Consider the following 14710-nt stretch of genomic DNA (forward strand, 5'->3'; position numbering starts at 1 on the left):
ATATATCGTAAACGTGTAATATCTGTTGGCGGTTAATGTTCCGTCTATATGTACGTTTTTACCATCTTTCCCAGATCCTTGCTACGTGCTATTTCAAACGATCAATCATATATTATAATGTTATAATCGGATTTAAAATAAGTCTCGCATTAAAAATATACCGGTTCGGTCAAAGAGATATAGAAGGAGAGCATATACGTGCAGAGAGATATGTCTCTCTCCCGCAAAGGTAATATTAAAATTTAAAATCTCATATATTTTTCTTGTGGAAGAGAGTGGAGCGCGTACTCTTTTCGCCGAGAGTCCGTCGCATATTTCAATTTCGCAGACAGCAAACGTATCAAATAAATCTCAAATTCTCGCATTCGAGGACCCTAGACCCCGAGTACACTTTTCTTGCTTATCGGTGCATACACGCGAACGTGTGTCGGCATGTGTCGGAGAAACCGGGTCAAAAACAGTTTGACTATCCTCTCGAACATGTTATGACGCCACTTGAAAACGCTTTGAAAATACGATGCCTATATCCTTCACTGTGCCAAGCGCATCTACACATCCTATAGGATCCTCTCCCGATGAATTTTTCTTGCATTTATCGTCGTCAGACAGCCGTGAGATAACTGAGAGGCTATTACAGAATAGCGTTTAAGAAATGATATTGAGAGCTAAATCAATAATATGCCAAGACATAATATTGCGTTGCGGGTATCGATATTGAACAGGTAAAGGACTGTTGCAAGTATACAAGAGATAAAAATTCTTTCACATTTTTAGCTTATTATAAAAGATACTTGCGATATAACTTGCTGTATCTATAATGGCTAAAAAGAATTTTCGATTTTTCTTGATAATTTTTGCCGATTATTTCAATTACATTACTTCGTAATTGCCTTGTCATCTATAAAAATGCTCCGAAAATCTCTTGAAGAAATATTTTGCAAAACTAAAATCGCTCAAAACAACTTTATGACAATTATCACTCAAAAAAATATGTTTGTCACGTATAGAATTTATAGCAACAATATTCTAGCGATACCTCTAGAAAATTTAGATCCCATTGCCAAATATATTAATTAAAAATTCAATTGTCCTTGACAATAGGCCTTAAAGATAGGTATCGCAGAAAAATTTTCCGTCTAAATTACACTGATAGTACAGATATAAATTCTGTCTCTGTCATTTAAATTGATTAAGTGTAAAATATATGCAGTATCACAGTACTCGAAAAAATATTTTGCTAATGTAGACAGATGTTTAGATGTCTCAATTAAAATTTATTACTACTTTTTGTATCTTGTTACTACTGTTAGAATATTGTTTGTCACCTATAGAATTTATAGCAGCAATATTCTAACAATACCTGTAGAAAATTTAGATCCCGTTGGCAAATATTAATCACAAATATAATTGTCCTTGACAATAGGCCTTAAAGATAGGCATCGCAGAAAAATTGTACAGATATAAATTCTGTCTCTGTCATTTAAATTGATTAAGCGCAAAATATATGCAGTATCACACAGTATTTGCTAATAATTTATCTGTTTAAGTGAATTTCTTACACCTAGAAAATTTTTGTTCAAGTTGCAAGATAACTTTTTCGAGTGATTGCAAAAGCATCTCTGAAACATTGTAATTATTGCATCTGCGTGAGAGATTTAAGTTAATCAGTTTGTATCGATATGTTTGAGAACCTTTCTACTGTGGGGGAAAGGGATCAGCCGGCGGGCACGGTTATGGGGAAAGGGCGATGGGGAGAGTCGCATGGGGCAGCGGCATAATCGGCTTACACTATAACAGCCTGACGGGCGCGTGAACGGACGAACGGATTTGATCCCAAAAGCCCCAATACCTCGAAAGCTCCGATATAACCCCCTTTCTCCTCTGCTCGCACGCGTCTCTCCGCTCGACTTCGCGAACGAATGGAACGGAACGCGATGCGCAAATTCGTTTGAGTATCGAAACGAGGCTATCGGCCACGAGCGAGAGCTGCGCACGACAAGAATATCTCGTGCTCGAGATGATTAATTGAACCATCATTAATATGAAATGAATCGTTTTTCAGATAAAACAGAGCTTGATATTCGTGAGATAAAGATCAGCTCGTTTGTTTAAACATATTTTTGCTATTTTTCGCGAAAAAACAAATTTCCAATTCAGCGCTATCAGTCAAAGCAAATTTTATGCTAAAAGCAAACCACGAACCGACATACATTCTGTTTCATCATATGTTACATTACGAGGCTAAACAATTTCATGAAAGAAACATATCATCACAATATGGCAGATATTTATCCTCGCACAATTTGCACAGGTTTTTTTTAAAAAAAGCAGAGAAAAAAGAAACATTTTATTAAGCTTAACTCTCTAATTAGATAAAAAAAAAAAAAACAATTTGAGAATATTTTTTATATATATAAGAAATCTTAATATATATTAAAAAAAAATTAATTTTATTTAAATATTTATTCAAATTTGGCCGAGAGACAAAATATTTTGATGTAAAATTTTTCTTGCAATCAGCAAGCTTCAAAAGCATATTTTGATATAAGTTGAAGCTTTTTATGGATAATAGTTTTCTCTTGCGCACCCATTTACGTTGCAAACTCTTGTTGCTCTGACGATGTCAGAAACATCCGCTTTGACTTACAATTGCGTGTCAACGCGTGCAAAAATAACCCAACCATGTTACTAAAAAGGCAAAAAAAAAGTTGGATATATCCACCAAATTGAGGGAAAAGAAAGAAGAGTAAGAAAGAAAGCCTCTTCTGATTTAATTAACAAAATGTACGGAGACTACAAAGAATGTCCCCAGCGACTTGACGAGGTGAGCTCCCGATTCAAAGCTTCATTTTCAAATACTATTCGTACGATGCCGCTCCTTTTTCTTTAACTCTTACCTCATTGTCAATGTCAAATTATACTTTGACTTTTAAGATTAAAGGCAAATTCCGACTCTATAGCAATTGACTTTTCTCTATAGCAATTGTACTCTTCGTATTTGTTACTAGCTCGAGCTTTCAAATTTTGGAATACAATATGAAATCGAGTAAAATTGAAAAATTGAAAAATTTGTAAAATCTTTTATAACAAATAAGACATTTTTATTATCCACATAGGTTTAGAGTTTCGTAGAAAATTATATAAAAATAGTCTACAATAATTGCACATATTTGCTCCCACGTACGATGTCTTGTAATAGTCTTAAAAAATTTATAGAAAATATTTATACAAAACTCATAGAAATAATTACCCGCGATATGATCAGCGAATAAGAACTGTGGAATCGCAATGTCCGTGACGCTGAAGGAGAATTCGTATTCTCGCTACGGAATCATTTACTTTTGTCTATCTGTTCGTTCCCTTCTGGCGAAGCTTATCCAATAGAGCGAATGTCGATGTTGAGAAATACGGAGGAAGCCATAGAAAAAGGACGGAAAAGGATTCTCAGTCGCGTTAAGCGCGATCGAGCGCAAATACGCGAAAGAGCGTGGCCTGGAAACAAAGAGCGAACTGCAATAAAAAACTTATTAAGGAGGTCTGGGCCGAGGCAAAGTCCCGGTAAATATTTGACCGGTCTTTAAACCGCTAACCGCGCCCCACCAAACCATTACGACGAAGCTATAACCCACCCTCGACTACCTTCTTCTCTTGGGGAGCACATTTTTTTTTTCTCTTCTTTCTCCAAGAGTCTGTTTCACTCCGCTGCTTCTTCATGACCTCGTATTACGCCTCGTCAAAAGGCGCAGTTATTATCTTATTTCCGCATTTATCCTGAGTAATGTCAATTGCGGAGATGATAATACACAAAGGTAATAATATTATATATATACTTGAAAAAACTCGAGCGCAAAAGCGGATACATAACTACGGACACTGAATGAAAATAATTACGTTTGTACTGTAACTGTAAAACACACTGACTTATTTGATAATATTATAATAGCGGCGCGTAACAAGAGTAAGAAGAATTATTTGATGCCATTGTAAGATCGAACGTTCTGCGATTGTTTACACACGACATTTCTATTAAAAGATAAAAAAAAAAAAGAGATAAATTTTTAGTTGAGAATATAGAAAAAATAAATCTGCGTAAATGAAAGCTTGCGACATAAATCATGCGAAAAGCAACTCCTCCACCCAAGTCTCTGCCGCGATAAGCACGCCAGATAATAGAATCGCAAACTAAGCAATTTCAAACTTGGTAATTTACATGTCGCGCTTATACTTGGGCGTGTATATGAGGCAATAGAAACGCGTTCGTTTACCGTGTGTCTCGTGTTTCCCCTTCTTTCTCAGTGCCTATCGTTTTACGATCTCATTCAATCCCTTGTACGCACCCTTCGAACGAACGTTATTTCATCAACGACTTTGGATCCGCATCGGCAGAAAGATATCGTTATTATCGCGCAGAGCATTGTTTCGTGGTATTCCCTCTATCGAGGAGCTCATTGTTTCAAGCGGTATTGTCGAATAAATGCCGGGACATTGTTCCTCGTCGTTTATCGGGTCTGTTTATAGGCAGAGGTCGAGGCTCGTTAGTTCGTTCTCCTTGATTCCTTCTTGCGGATACATTTGCAAAGTATCCGCATAAACATACTTGTATCTTGTTTCATCGTAAGAGCGAAAAGTATTTTTTCGCTCGATAAATCTGATTGAATATTTTTTTTACGGTGTCCGATTTTAAATATATATTTTAGAGTAGAATAAAATAGTGTCCATCTTAAATTTGCGAAACAATTATTATATACGATCCTGAAGCCTTCTTTACTCTTCAGTTCTTACATCGAAAAAATATTGCGCTAATGTAGGTAGATTTCTAGAGATGTTTCAATTAAAAATTATCGCCACTTTTTGTATCTGTTAGATTGAATATTGTTTGCCTATAGAATAATTTATAGCAGCAATATATTCTAGCAATATCTCTAGAAAATTTAGATCCCATTGCCAAATATTAATCACAAATATAATTGTCCTTGTTAATAGACCTTAAAGATAGGGATCGCAGAAAAATTGTACAGATATAAATTGTCTTTGTCATTTCAATTAATTAAGTGCAAAATATATGCAGTATTACGCAGTATTTGCTAATAATTTATCTGTTTCAGTGAATTTTTTACACCTAGAAAATTTTTGTTAAAGTTGCAAGATTATTTTTTTTTTTTTTTTTTTTTGAGTGTACAACCATTTACAACCCTTTCATCGCGCTAGCTGATGGATTAAAACCTCTTTTATCTTCGTCGCGCGATATTTTACGATACTAAAAATCCGGTAATGCCCGATCCGATCGTCGCGATAGTCCGATAGTATAATACTTTCTATTACTGTGCAAACTCTCGTTTTCTTATGAAGTACTACTTGACCAAGTCGACTGCTTCGATGAAACTCTTGTAGTGATACAGAACGTTCTTTGTCGCTTTCTGTCTCTCTTTCTCTCTCTCTCTCTCTACATTCTCGTTGAGTATAACACCGATATATCGCCAGCGACGGAGGGGTTCGCCGAGGGTATCAACCGAGCGAGTGAGGGCGGACGACAAGAGCGGCGTAACTCCAGCGACCCGGGCGGTCTCGAGTGTCTTGTCAATATGTATAGTGTCATCGATGTCTCTCTATCGGACGAATCCCCGCGATGCATCCCCACGTAATACGCACGCGGGGCACGCTCGCGGGTGTACTCGCAGAGATCTCCAATCTACGGCTTACATCTGGGAGATTTCTATCTATGCACGTACACGAATCTTATTCACAAGTGAGGGACGGAACCACGTGATTCGAGTAAATTGTCTGTATGGAATAACAGTCTTCATTTGATCATATCGAATAATTATAACGAAAATTCTTTCTAGTTTTTACTATCAATTTCAAAATTAATCGAGAGAAAAAGAAAATATAATTACACAAATATAGAGTATTATTATTTTTTATTTTATTATTATTATTATCCGACAGATTAAATGAAAAGATGTTACATTCAATTATTTAATTAAATGTAACTGATACAATTTTATAACTACATTTATTAGAAAATTGTGTTAAATTGTTAATATAATACAATAAAATGCAAATTTTGTCCAACTAGCATATTAAATAAATTTCTACGTGCGTATACTAGTTGGAAAGTTTAGGTATCCCTGTAGAGAATAGCAATTATGCATGTAGACGTATTAAACGAGAATTAGCCGCCTGTACTATATCCTTGGAGAATACACGGATCGCGCTGCGGACGCTCGGGATTGTCTTAGATTGCGTACCAATGCTGCTGAATAATACTCAGTCTTTGGTCACACGAAACCGAGAATCCGATCGTGATCTTGCCAGGACGATACGAGACACCGTTTTCGCAAAGTTACACATCGGAGGTAATAAAACGCGGTAATTACTTGGCCAGACAATCATTAATCTTCATCGTTGTATCGATCGCGTCGGCAAGTTGCCTCTTGCACGACGCTCCATCGTTGTTAATGAAATGGTACGATATATCCGAGCTGTAATTTTCCGCAAGAAAAACGTCTGCGCGTCTTTGCTTTCACAAGTAAAAAAATACTTGCATTTAAAAATATATATGTGAAATGTAAAAAAGAGGAAATATAAAAAATATATTTCTTATAAACGTCTAGCGACATTTTCATAATCTTTCCAACATTTTTAAGATTATCATTTTATTTTATGATTAGCAGACTAAATTCAGATTTTCAACAAGAAAGTATCTAATAATTTAAAAAGAAATTATCATTAAATTAAGACGTTAAATATGCCATTGAAGCGGTCAGAATCGAGAAGAAAATTCGCTAAATCGAGATCCTCATAATACCGCGAAAATCTTTAGCTTTCCTTCCTCGTCGGTGGGTTATCCACTATTTGAGAAATCGTCAGTGTATAGGCCCGACGAATCGCGATGCATTCACAAGACAGAAATAAATATGGAGTGAAAAGAGCTCGGATTCTTTCCACGGAAAGATATAATTGCCAGAAAAATAAACGATCGTAAAGTCTGTTTGCTCAGGTCTTTCTCCATCACCTCCACCAGCAAGGAAGTACTTTTCGTACCCTGTCTTCGGGGCTTTTCCTCCCTCTGCAGTTACATCCCCCATTCAGTGTCCTTGTCTCTCCTTTTATCTCCTCTCTCTCTCTCTCTCTCTCTCTCTCTGCGCTCTCTGGCTACCCCTCTCCGTGCATGTCTCACCTATACACACCACCGTCGCGTCTGTTCTTTCTCTCGCTGTCTGTTCCTCGCGTCTTTTTCTCCTTCTCATCGACTTCCAACCACCTAACCACCTTGCCACCACCGTCGCGACTCCCGTGGAAAAGCTCACTCGAGTCGCGGGTCAACGAATTCGCAATTACGATCTTTCACGTTGACGTGACTACCTACTCTCTCGTCGACTTTGGTAAGACTCGCTTCGTCCTCGTCGCGTACGTTTGGCCGCATCCGCACCCGTCCTCGTCTCTCGCATCGCGATGCAGTACCTCAAGATTTTCTCTGGCAAATCTATCACGAAAGCCGATAATGCGAGGCTGTTCAAACGTTGGTATCCATTTAGTAGGAAATACACTGATATATGAGAAAACGAGAACGGTCCACGACATTTCGCGAATTGTAAATAGAACAGAAGAAATGTGACCTTTCCAACATTTATTTTCGCAATTTGCCCTAAATCAAAATGTGACGTTTATCGTTTCCGCACTGACATAATTGATGTACGTTGAATTTATGATTCGTGAGTCGCGGCATATTCTGTTGCAATGAATTATGCATTGCTGTCAAATCAATTGGTATACCATAGTAAATGTAAAATTATAATCTCGATGCGTTAAATATTATATTGAATTTTCGTATCTATGCTAAAAATATATTGGATAATTTAAAAATGTATCCGTCAAAAAGCTGTTTTGAGTCGACGAGTGCATATATATATATATATATATATATATATATATATATATATATATATATATATATATGCACTCGTTGGATAGTTAACTTGTTTTTCCCAAATAAATCCTACTTCGTTCACGTATGTACACTTTTCATTTCTGCAATCTTTATACGTACTCTGACCTTTCGCGAACCGCGGCGGAAAAATCCCAAATCGCAAATTGGGTTCACGTTTCAGCAGCCAATGAGCAGAAAACGTTCTCCTCGCGGATGCGAACGCGCAGACGCACCCGTATAGGTGTATATCAACAACGCGCAAGAGATATCGGAATTCGAAGGATGGAAAAAAGCGACGGGGGTTGTACGAAGCCGCGCTTTCTACGTCATACACTTACGCTGCTTTGACACACTTTGAGACACAGTCGCGACGATGCGATGTAAAAACAATGGGGCGGCTCTTCAAAAGCTTTGTCAGCCGACTCCCTCACTCCTCACTACTTTTACGCATCTCTCATCCATAGACGATGCGTATGAGAGACGAGAGAGAGAGAGAGAGAGAGAGAGAGCATCGTTCTTCATAGGCGTCGAATATTTGTATCGTGTATACGTAATCAATTTCTCATCCGTAAAGCACACATTTTTTTTAAAAGCTCAGGTCGAAAATTAAATCTGCCAGAAAGCTAAAAATGATAAAGATGAGTAGGGTAAAGATACCAATTACGAGATACTTTTTTTTTTTTTTTAAAAGCTTATATTTTCTTTAATTATAATTTTTAACTCAAAAACTTTATGTGGTTTTATAGCTAGTACATACATTCAAGTTTTACCACTAAAAAGCATTAATAATTCAAATGTGTATTTTATTTGTTACAATGATTTTTCTTAGGCTTGAAGAATTCGTTTGTTTTGAAAAAGGTATTCTAATATAAGATAGTAAGGTTTTCTAATATGAGACGATCTTATATTAGGAAATTAAATGCAGAAAAACACACTTTCAATTAAAAACCGTTTCATTAATTTTTATTACATAAATGTAACGTCACAGATACTTTCTATTATTAGTTAAATGATATAGAACTGTACTACAGAAAGAAAACAAAAGCTTTACTTTTTGGTACCAAAAAAAATTATAAAATATTTTTAAGGTATTTTTTATATCTTGTGTGTATCTGTAAAAATTAAATAAAATTAAAATAACATATCTTAGAGATTCAAATAAAAATTTATCTTTCTAACAAAGAGCGCACAAAAATATATTTCAATATTAACGTTTTTAGTTTTTAATAGTTTTTCAAAAGAACTACAAAAAATAAAGTCTTACTTTTGGCATAAAAAAATCATATCTTTCAAATATTTTTTATATCATACGTCTATAAAATTAGAATAACATATCTTAGAGATTTAAATAAAAATTTATCATCCCAACAAAGAGCACACAAAAAGGCATTATAATTAACGTTTTAAATATTTCAAAATAAAAAACCAACAAAAAAAAATTTAAAAAAATAGAAATTTACATTTTTGATAATTCATTATCTTACTTATGGGAGAAAAGACCTGGTCTGAGGTATTTCATATTAGGAACATTCTAGTGTCTCATATTAGGAACTATATATAATAAATCATATATACATATATGATAAAGTTGCGCGTACAAGAATTCAAAGTAATGATCGAACACCAAGATATAATTATTACATTTGACGTTAATAACATAATAAAAATGAATATCAAGCTATTACTATTAAATTATGTTATTTACATCCCTTTTAAGTAGCACATTCAAGAACTTTTCTTAGCGTCGTTTATAAAATCGTCATACCCTCGTCTGTACACACGTTTACATACGATTTCACGGTTATTTATCATCAACATGATATAGTAACATTTATAAAGAAAAGTGATTAAAGTTTGTAAAATAATTGGAGGTCTCATATTAGGAATCGCTCTCATAATAGGCTACTTTAGCCTGTATCAATTATACTGTAAAAAAAAAAAACGCCACATCAATAAACATGAGTATATGTATATTTTCCGAGTGACGTTTGCGGCGGAAAAACGGGATGACTCGACGTCAATGATTCCGCGTCGAGGGTGAGGGTAGGAATGAAACGCAATCGCACTCGCGCAAGAATTCGTCCATTAATCGAAAAGAATGAACGCGTAAATAAGTGTGCGCGCGTGTGTAGACTCACAAACGGAAATGACAATGTAAAGCAATGTCGTTCGGTTTTTACTCTTTGAAAGGCGAGCAAACACAAGTGGTTACGTGTCCACATTCTTCTCGGCAACGTGCGAGAATTTATGCATCAAAGGCTGGCGCACACAGTCCGGTGTAAAGAGGACGAACGTACGCGAGTAGAAGAGAATTTTCGAGGGTTATATGTTGCGCGTGAATAATTCGACGGGAGACAGACTTTTTCGAAGCAAACCGAGAATCGATCAAACGGACTTCAACCTCGCGTTGAAGAATTTATCGCGTGAGTAATTAAAAGATTAAAATTAAAAATTCGACATTCTTATCTGTGACGGAAATCTAGCGAAAGGAAGGATATTCTTCTATTTCATTAGATCAATATGTTGGACACAATAGAAACATTTCAAAGTTTAAGAAATCAGCTACGTTAAAAGTTGATAAGTTTATAATACATTTTGCAATATCAAAATAAATCTCAAAATGTATTAGATTTATTAACTTTTGACGTAGCAGCTGATCATCCGTGCAGCTTCTCCTTAAATTTCAGTTTAGTTTCTTCCGACTGATAAGTTTTATTGCTTCAAGCTAATTAAATTTCGCCTCTTTCTCATTCTCATTATTATATAGACACATTGGTATCTGAACCACGTGAAATCGTATTTTAAACCGCATTGCTCTCGCTAGGTCGCGCCGGCCTCTAAATAATTCATTCCATGAATTATTTCCGTTCCTATTCCCGACTCGCAACGAGAATCGATCTGCTTGATCGCCGCACCCTTCTTCTGCTCTCACTTTGTCCAAGTGTTACATCTCCTTCGATCATTCTGTAATCGTACACCTTGCATATTTCAGCTTCTACCAACCATCGAGCGTCTCTCCTACATCTTTCCCGGTAGATTCATATAGTGTAGAAATATACATATATATAATAAATATGCACGAAATAGATAGATATTCGTCGCTTGCAACAATTATTGCAGTCGCCCTAGTGTGACCGCGAACATGATACGCGGCTGGCGATTGAAACATTTTGTTTCCTGAATAAACAACGAACCGCACCGGCATGGCAGGCATTTATTTTACTTGAATATATCGAGGAAAACCTGCATTATATGTAGATGTAGCTTTCAGCGTTTTCGGGAACGGATTATAGAAGCTCGCGCACGTTGCTTCTTAATCCGGGGATTTCGAATGAAATATTTGGTAGATGCTATCGGGCAGTGACGCGACCATTCGCTCCGGCGTGCATTTAATCCCGGAACGAGCATGGTCTCGAATCGATTTGAAATCTAGGTCGAATTCGGCTTAGCGGAATTGATTTCTCCGGTTTCTCGGATGCGAACAATGTATACGTCGTAGGGTTTAGACCGGCTCCACGAATCAGGTCGTTCCGCCCGCTTCGACGAGACAAAAGATAAAATTCTATCCGCGACGCTTACCAACCAACAAATCGAATAATCGTTTCAACATTGGGTTTAATCCGTGGGCAAATCAAGAACGAAACTATATCGCTTGACCTGAGATGTCTCCATTCTATGCAAAGAGGAGAAAAAAAAAGAGAGAGAGAAGGAACGACAAGAATTAATTGTTAGATATAATCAAATTTTAATTTTATAAAGAATTATATTTGTCAAAATATATATATTAGAAAAAAATCAATTTTTCAAAGTACTTTCATATCGCGAAATCGCGAATCAATTTACAGTCTTAACTATTTTGTTATTAAATCAAGACTGTTGAAATTTTAACCGCCACTTGAATAAAGGTCACGTTATTTTTGATTTTCGGACTTGCTAAAAATTGAGCGACTGAAAGACAACATATAAGTTAGTCAAGTGTTTCAAATTAATTGTGCTTAAACGTTTCTCGTTGATCACACAACAGTCTACGTTACTGTTTGGAGTAAGCGTGCAGTAAATTAACGAGCTGATATGCTTTTCAGGGTGCAGCGAGAAATTTGCGCTTGGTCAGCAAGGCCCGGTCTTCATCCTGGAACCGCCGAGCACCCTGGTCTTTTCAAATACCACGGGCTCCCAATTAGGCTGTTCCGCACATGGCAGCCCGACACCGCACGTCACGTGGATTACGAGCCCGGATCAGAGATCGGTTACGGCAGTTCCGGGACTCAGGTAAATCATGCAGAAATCACGTTTTTGGATCGTTCCGAATGTTTGGTCGCGTTTTCACATCGAGTTTGGTTTGGCATTTTCGCATAAATTTTGCTAAGGGATTACTTCTTTAAACGAAGATAAAGAGATTCTTTAAACGCGCAGGGTAAACTAGGATATGATGGCCGTACGGAAAAGATGGCCATAGGCTGTAATTTTTTCAATCATTATCAAAGATAATCGACATTTACAGTAATTTATGTGCATACATTGTTCGAAGTAACGATATTGTGAATCTTAAATTATATTTTTACTTTTGACTACCTGCAAAGTTATTCATTTCTTCACTAAAAACTGTTACAACGTCGAATAAATTACAGTTAAGCTATCGTAATCGACGTTAGACATATTGTAAATATGTGTAAATTGTTATATGACCTATAATTTTTATTTTTGTTTTCACTATTTTTTTATAAATATTATGGCCATCTCTTCGTCACTATGGTCATCTTTTCCTTAAAAGTTGGGTAAGATGGCCAATGTTATACTATTTTGATAATATAAAATTTCTATTAAATATTTTCCTTTTAATTTCGATAATATTACGTAATTTAAGCTTCAGTGAAGATATAATATGCCAAACGCTATTAAAAAATAACAAAAATAAAGGTATGTTTTTTGCATTTTAAAAAACTATGGCTATCTTACCCTAGTTTTAAGGAACCTAACCCGAGTTTGCCCTATGTTGAAGAATTTTAGATTCGAGTTAAACGCGCCATGAGACTGTTTTACTTTTTTTGTTCTTTTTCGCCATTTGTGTCAAGCGCGACTCAACAACACTCAATACTTATTTCTTTCAGACAACTTCTGGGCAACGGAACGCTATACTTCCCGCCATTTCTGGCTCAAGATTTTAGAGCCGAAGTTCACAATGCTCGTTATAGATGCCGGGCGACCAGTTCCGTCGGAACCGTACTCTCTCGCGAAGTCACTCTTCGAGCTGGTAAGTTAACTTATCCACGTCTTACCCTTTCGAGAAAGTGAAAGCATAGTCTTGTAGACTATGCTTAGTCGTAGAAACTCTTTATTTTTTATATCCGGTCTAGAGATTTCAAAATGTTTTTTCATTTCGCGCAAAAGTAGCTTTGTATTTTGAGTAGAAAAAGTAGTCGTGCGAATTAGAAGCTACTCGGCTAACGCCACTATAAATACGTGCGATTACTGTCATTTACCGAAGAAACTATCATTCTTCGCTGGCGATTCGTTGCAATAACGGACTCGGAGATAACGAATCCTATCCCATTATGTCGGAGTAGTACGGTGCACGCGCGGAGCCAACACCTCGCATTTCCAACCGAAAGGCTTCACGCTATCCAAGTAAATACCAAAGGGAAAACGGTTGAAAGCTGTTAAATTGTATCGGAGGAAGTTCGATCTCCGAGTACGTGGGCGGGTCTCCGCCGCTCCTGAAATACCCAAGGAGGGTCAAAACTTTGTCCGGTCGACGCTACGTGAGCCATCATTTAAATGGTTGATTTTAAGCCGATCATTACTACTGAATTCGCCGACGTCAGCTACATGCTGCACGAGTCCAATCGGAAGAGGATCTTTCTTTCGCATTTTTATTTACTCTTGATAGTAGTGCAGGGAGATTTGATGTAACATAACATTGATTGTATTTCAAAAGATTATCCCTATCGATATTAGGAACGAAAGTACATTTCTCTTCAAACGTCTTTTAAGATGAAAGCGAAATGTTGAAAAACCTTCTTCCGTTAAATATATTCGAGAAGCTAAAAGAAAAATCCCTGAAAAAAAAAATTCAATTCGGAAGAAGAAAAAATTTAAATAGAACTTTATAAGATTAAATCACGAGTTACCTTTGCGCGATGTTATTTAAATGACATTTGTATTTCAGAACGAAATTGTTCGTACTTTATCGCAATGATAAAAGTGAACGTTAGATCGCGAGTAAATCAAATCGCGAAATGATAAATGTATAGCAGTTTCTATTGACGACAAAAGAAGCGACATGCTTGTTCGCTTTTTAGCCGGTGTATGTAACCTTTTAAATGGGTAAACATCGATCGTTTTCACAAAGCTTGAAGCTTACGTTGCACTTAGGTTGCTTGCTTTCTCAACGGCATTTTCATGACGCGTTTTTAACCCTGCAAGGAAAGGCGAGAGCATCGTCGATTTTACCGAAGACCGGCTATCGTTACATAAGCTGCAAGAAGTTTGATGTCAAAAATTCAAGGGAAAAGTTACTATTTTAAAAACATCAACGAAACAGGCTGTTCAGGCTCTCTGTTTGAGTCTGGATACGCTTAAAGCAATCGACCAAATCGTTACGCGACACTTCTCATACGAGATATTGACAATTTTACATTTGCAAATTTCTTGCGAATTAAGCTTGCGAAATCAAACAATTGTAGTTTACCTAAGGGGATCGGCCCAGTACTCGAACATGTAACACTTGATTGTCAAAATTGACCATATATAATTGATTAATTTGATTAAAAAACAAATAAT

General features: G+C 36.4%; 1 protein-coding gene across 4 annotated transcripts in view; it reads left to right on the plus strand.

Moving 5' to 3' along the window:
* The window catches only part of Dscam3 (Down syndrome cell adhesion molecule 3), a 106107-nt gene that overhangs the window by 66359 nt on the left and 25038 nt on the right, over positions 1-14710 (plus strand). For all 4 annotated transcript variants that reach the window (XM_072887548.1, XM_072887550.1, XM_072887549.1 and 1 more), the window contains exons 4-5: positions 12013-12199; positions 13039-13181. In XM_072887548.1, the coding sequence (XP_072743649.1) occupies positions 12013-12199; positions 13039-13181 (330 nt within the window). The remainder of the gene's footprint in view (positions 1-12012; positions 12200-13038; positions 13182-14710) is intronic.

The sequence above is a fragment of the Anoplolepis gracilipes genome, chromosome 3 (genome assembly GCF_047496725.1).
Source record: "Anoplolepis gracilipes chromosome 3, ASM4749672v1, whole genome shotgun sequence".
Taxonomy (NCBI): Eukaryota; Metazoa; Arthropoda; class Insecta; order Hymenoptera; family Formicidae; genus Anoplolepis; species Anoplolepis gracilipes.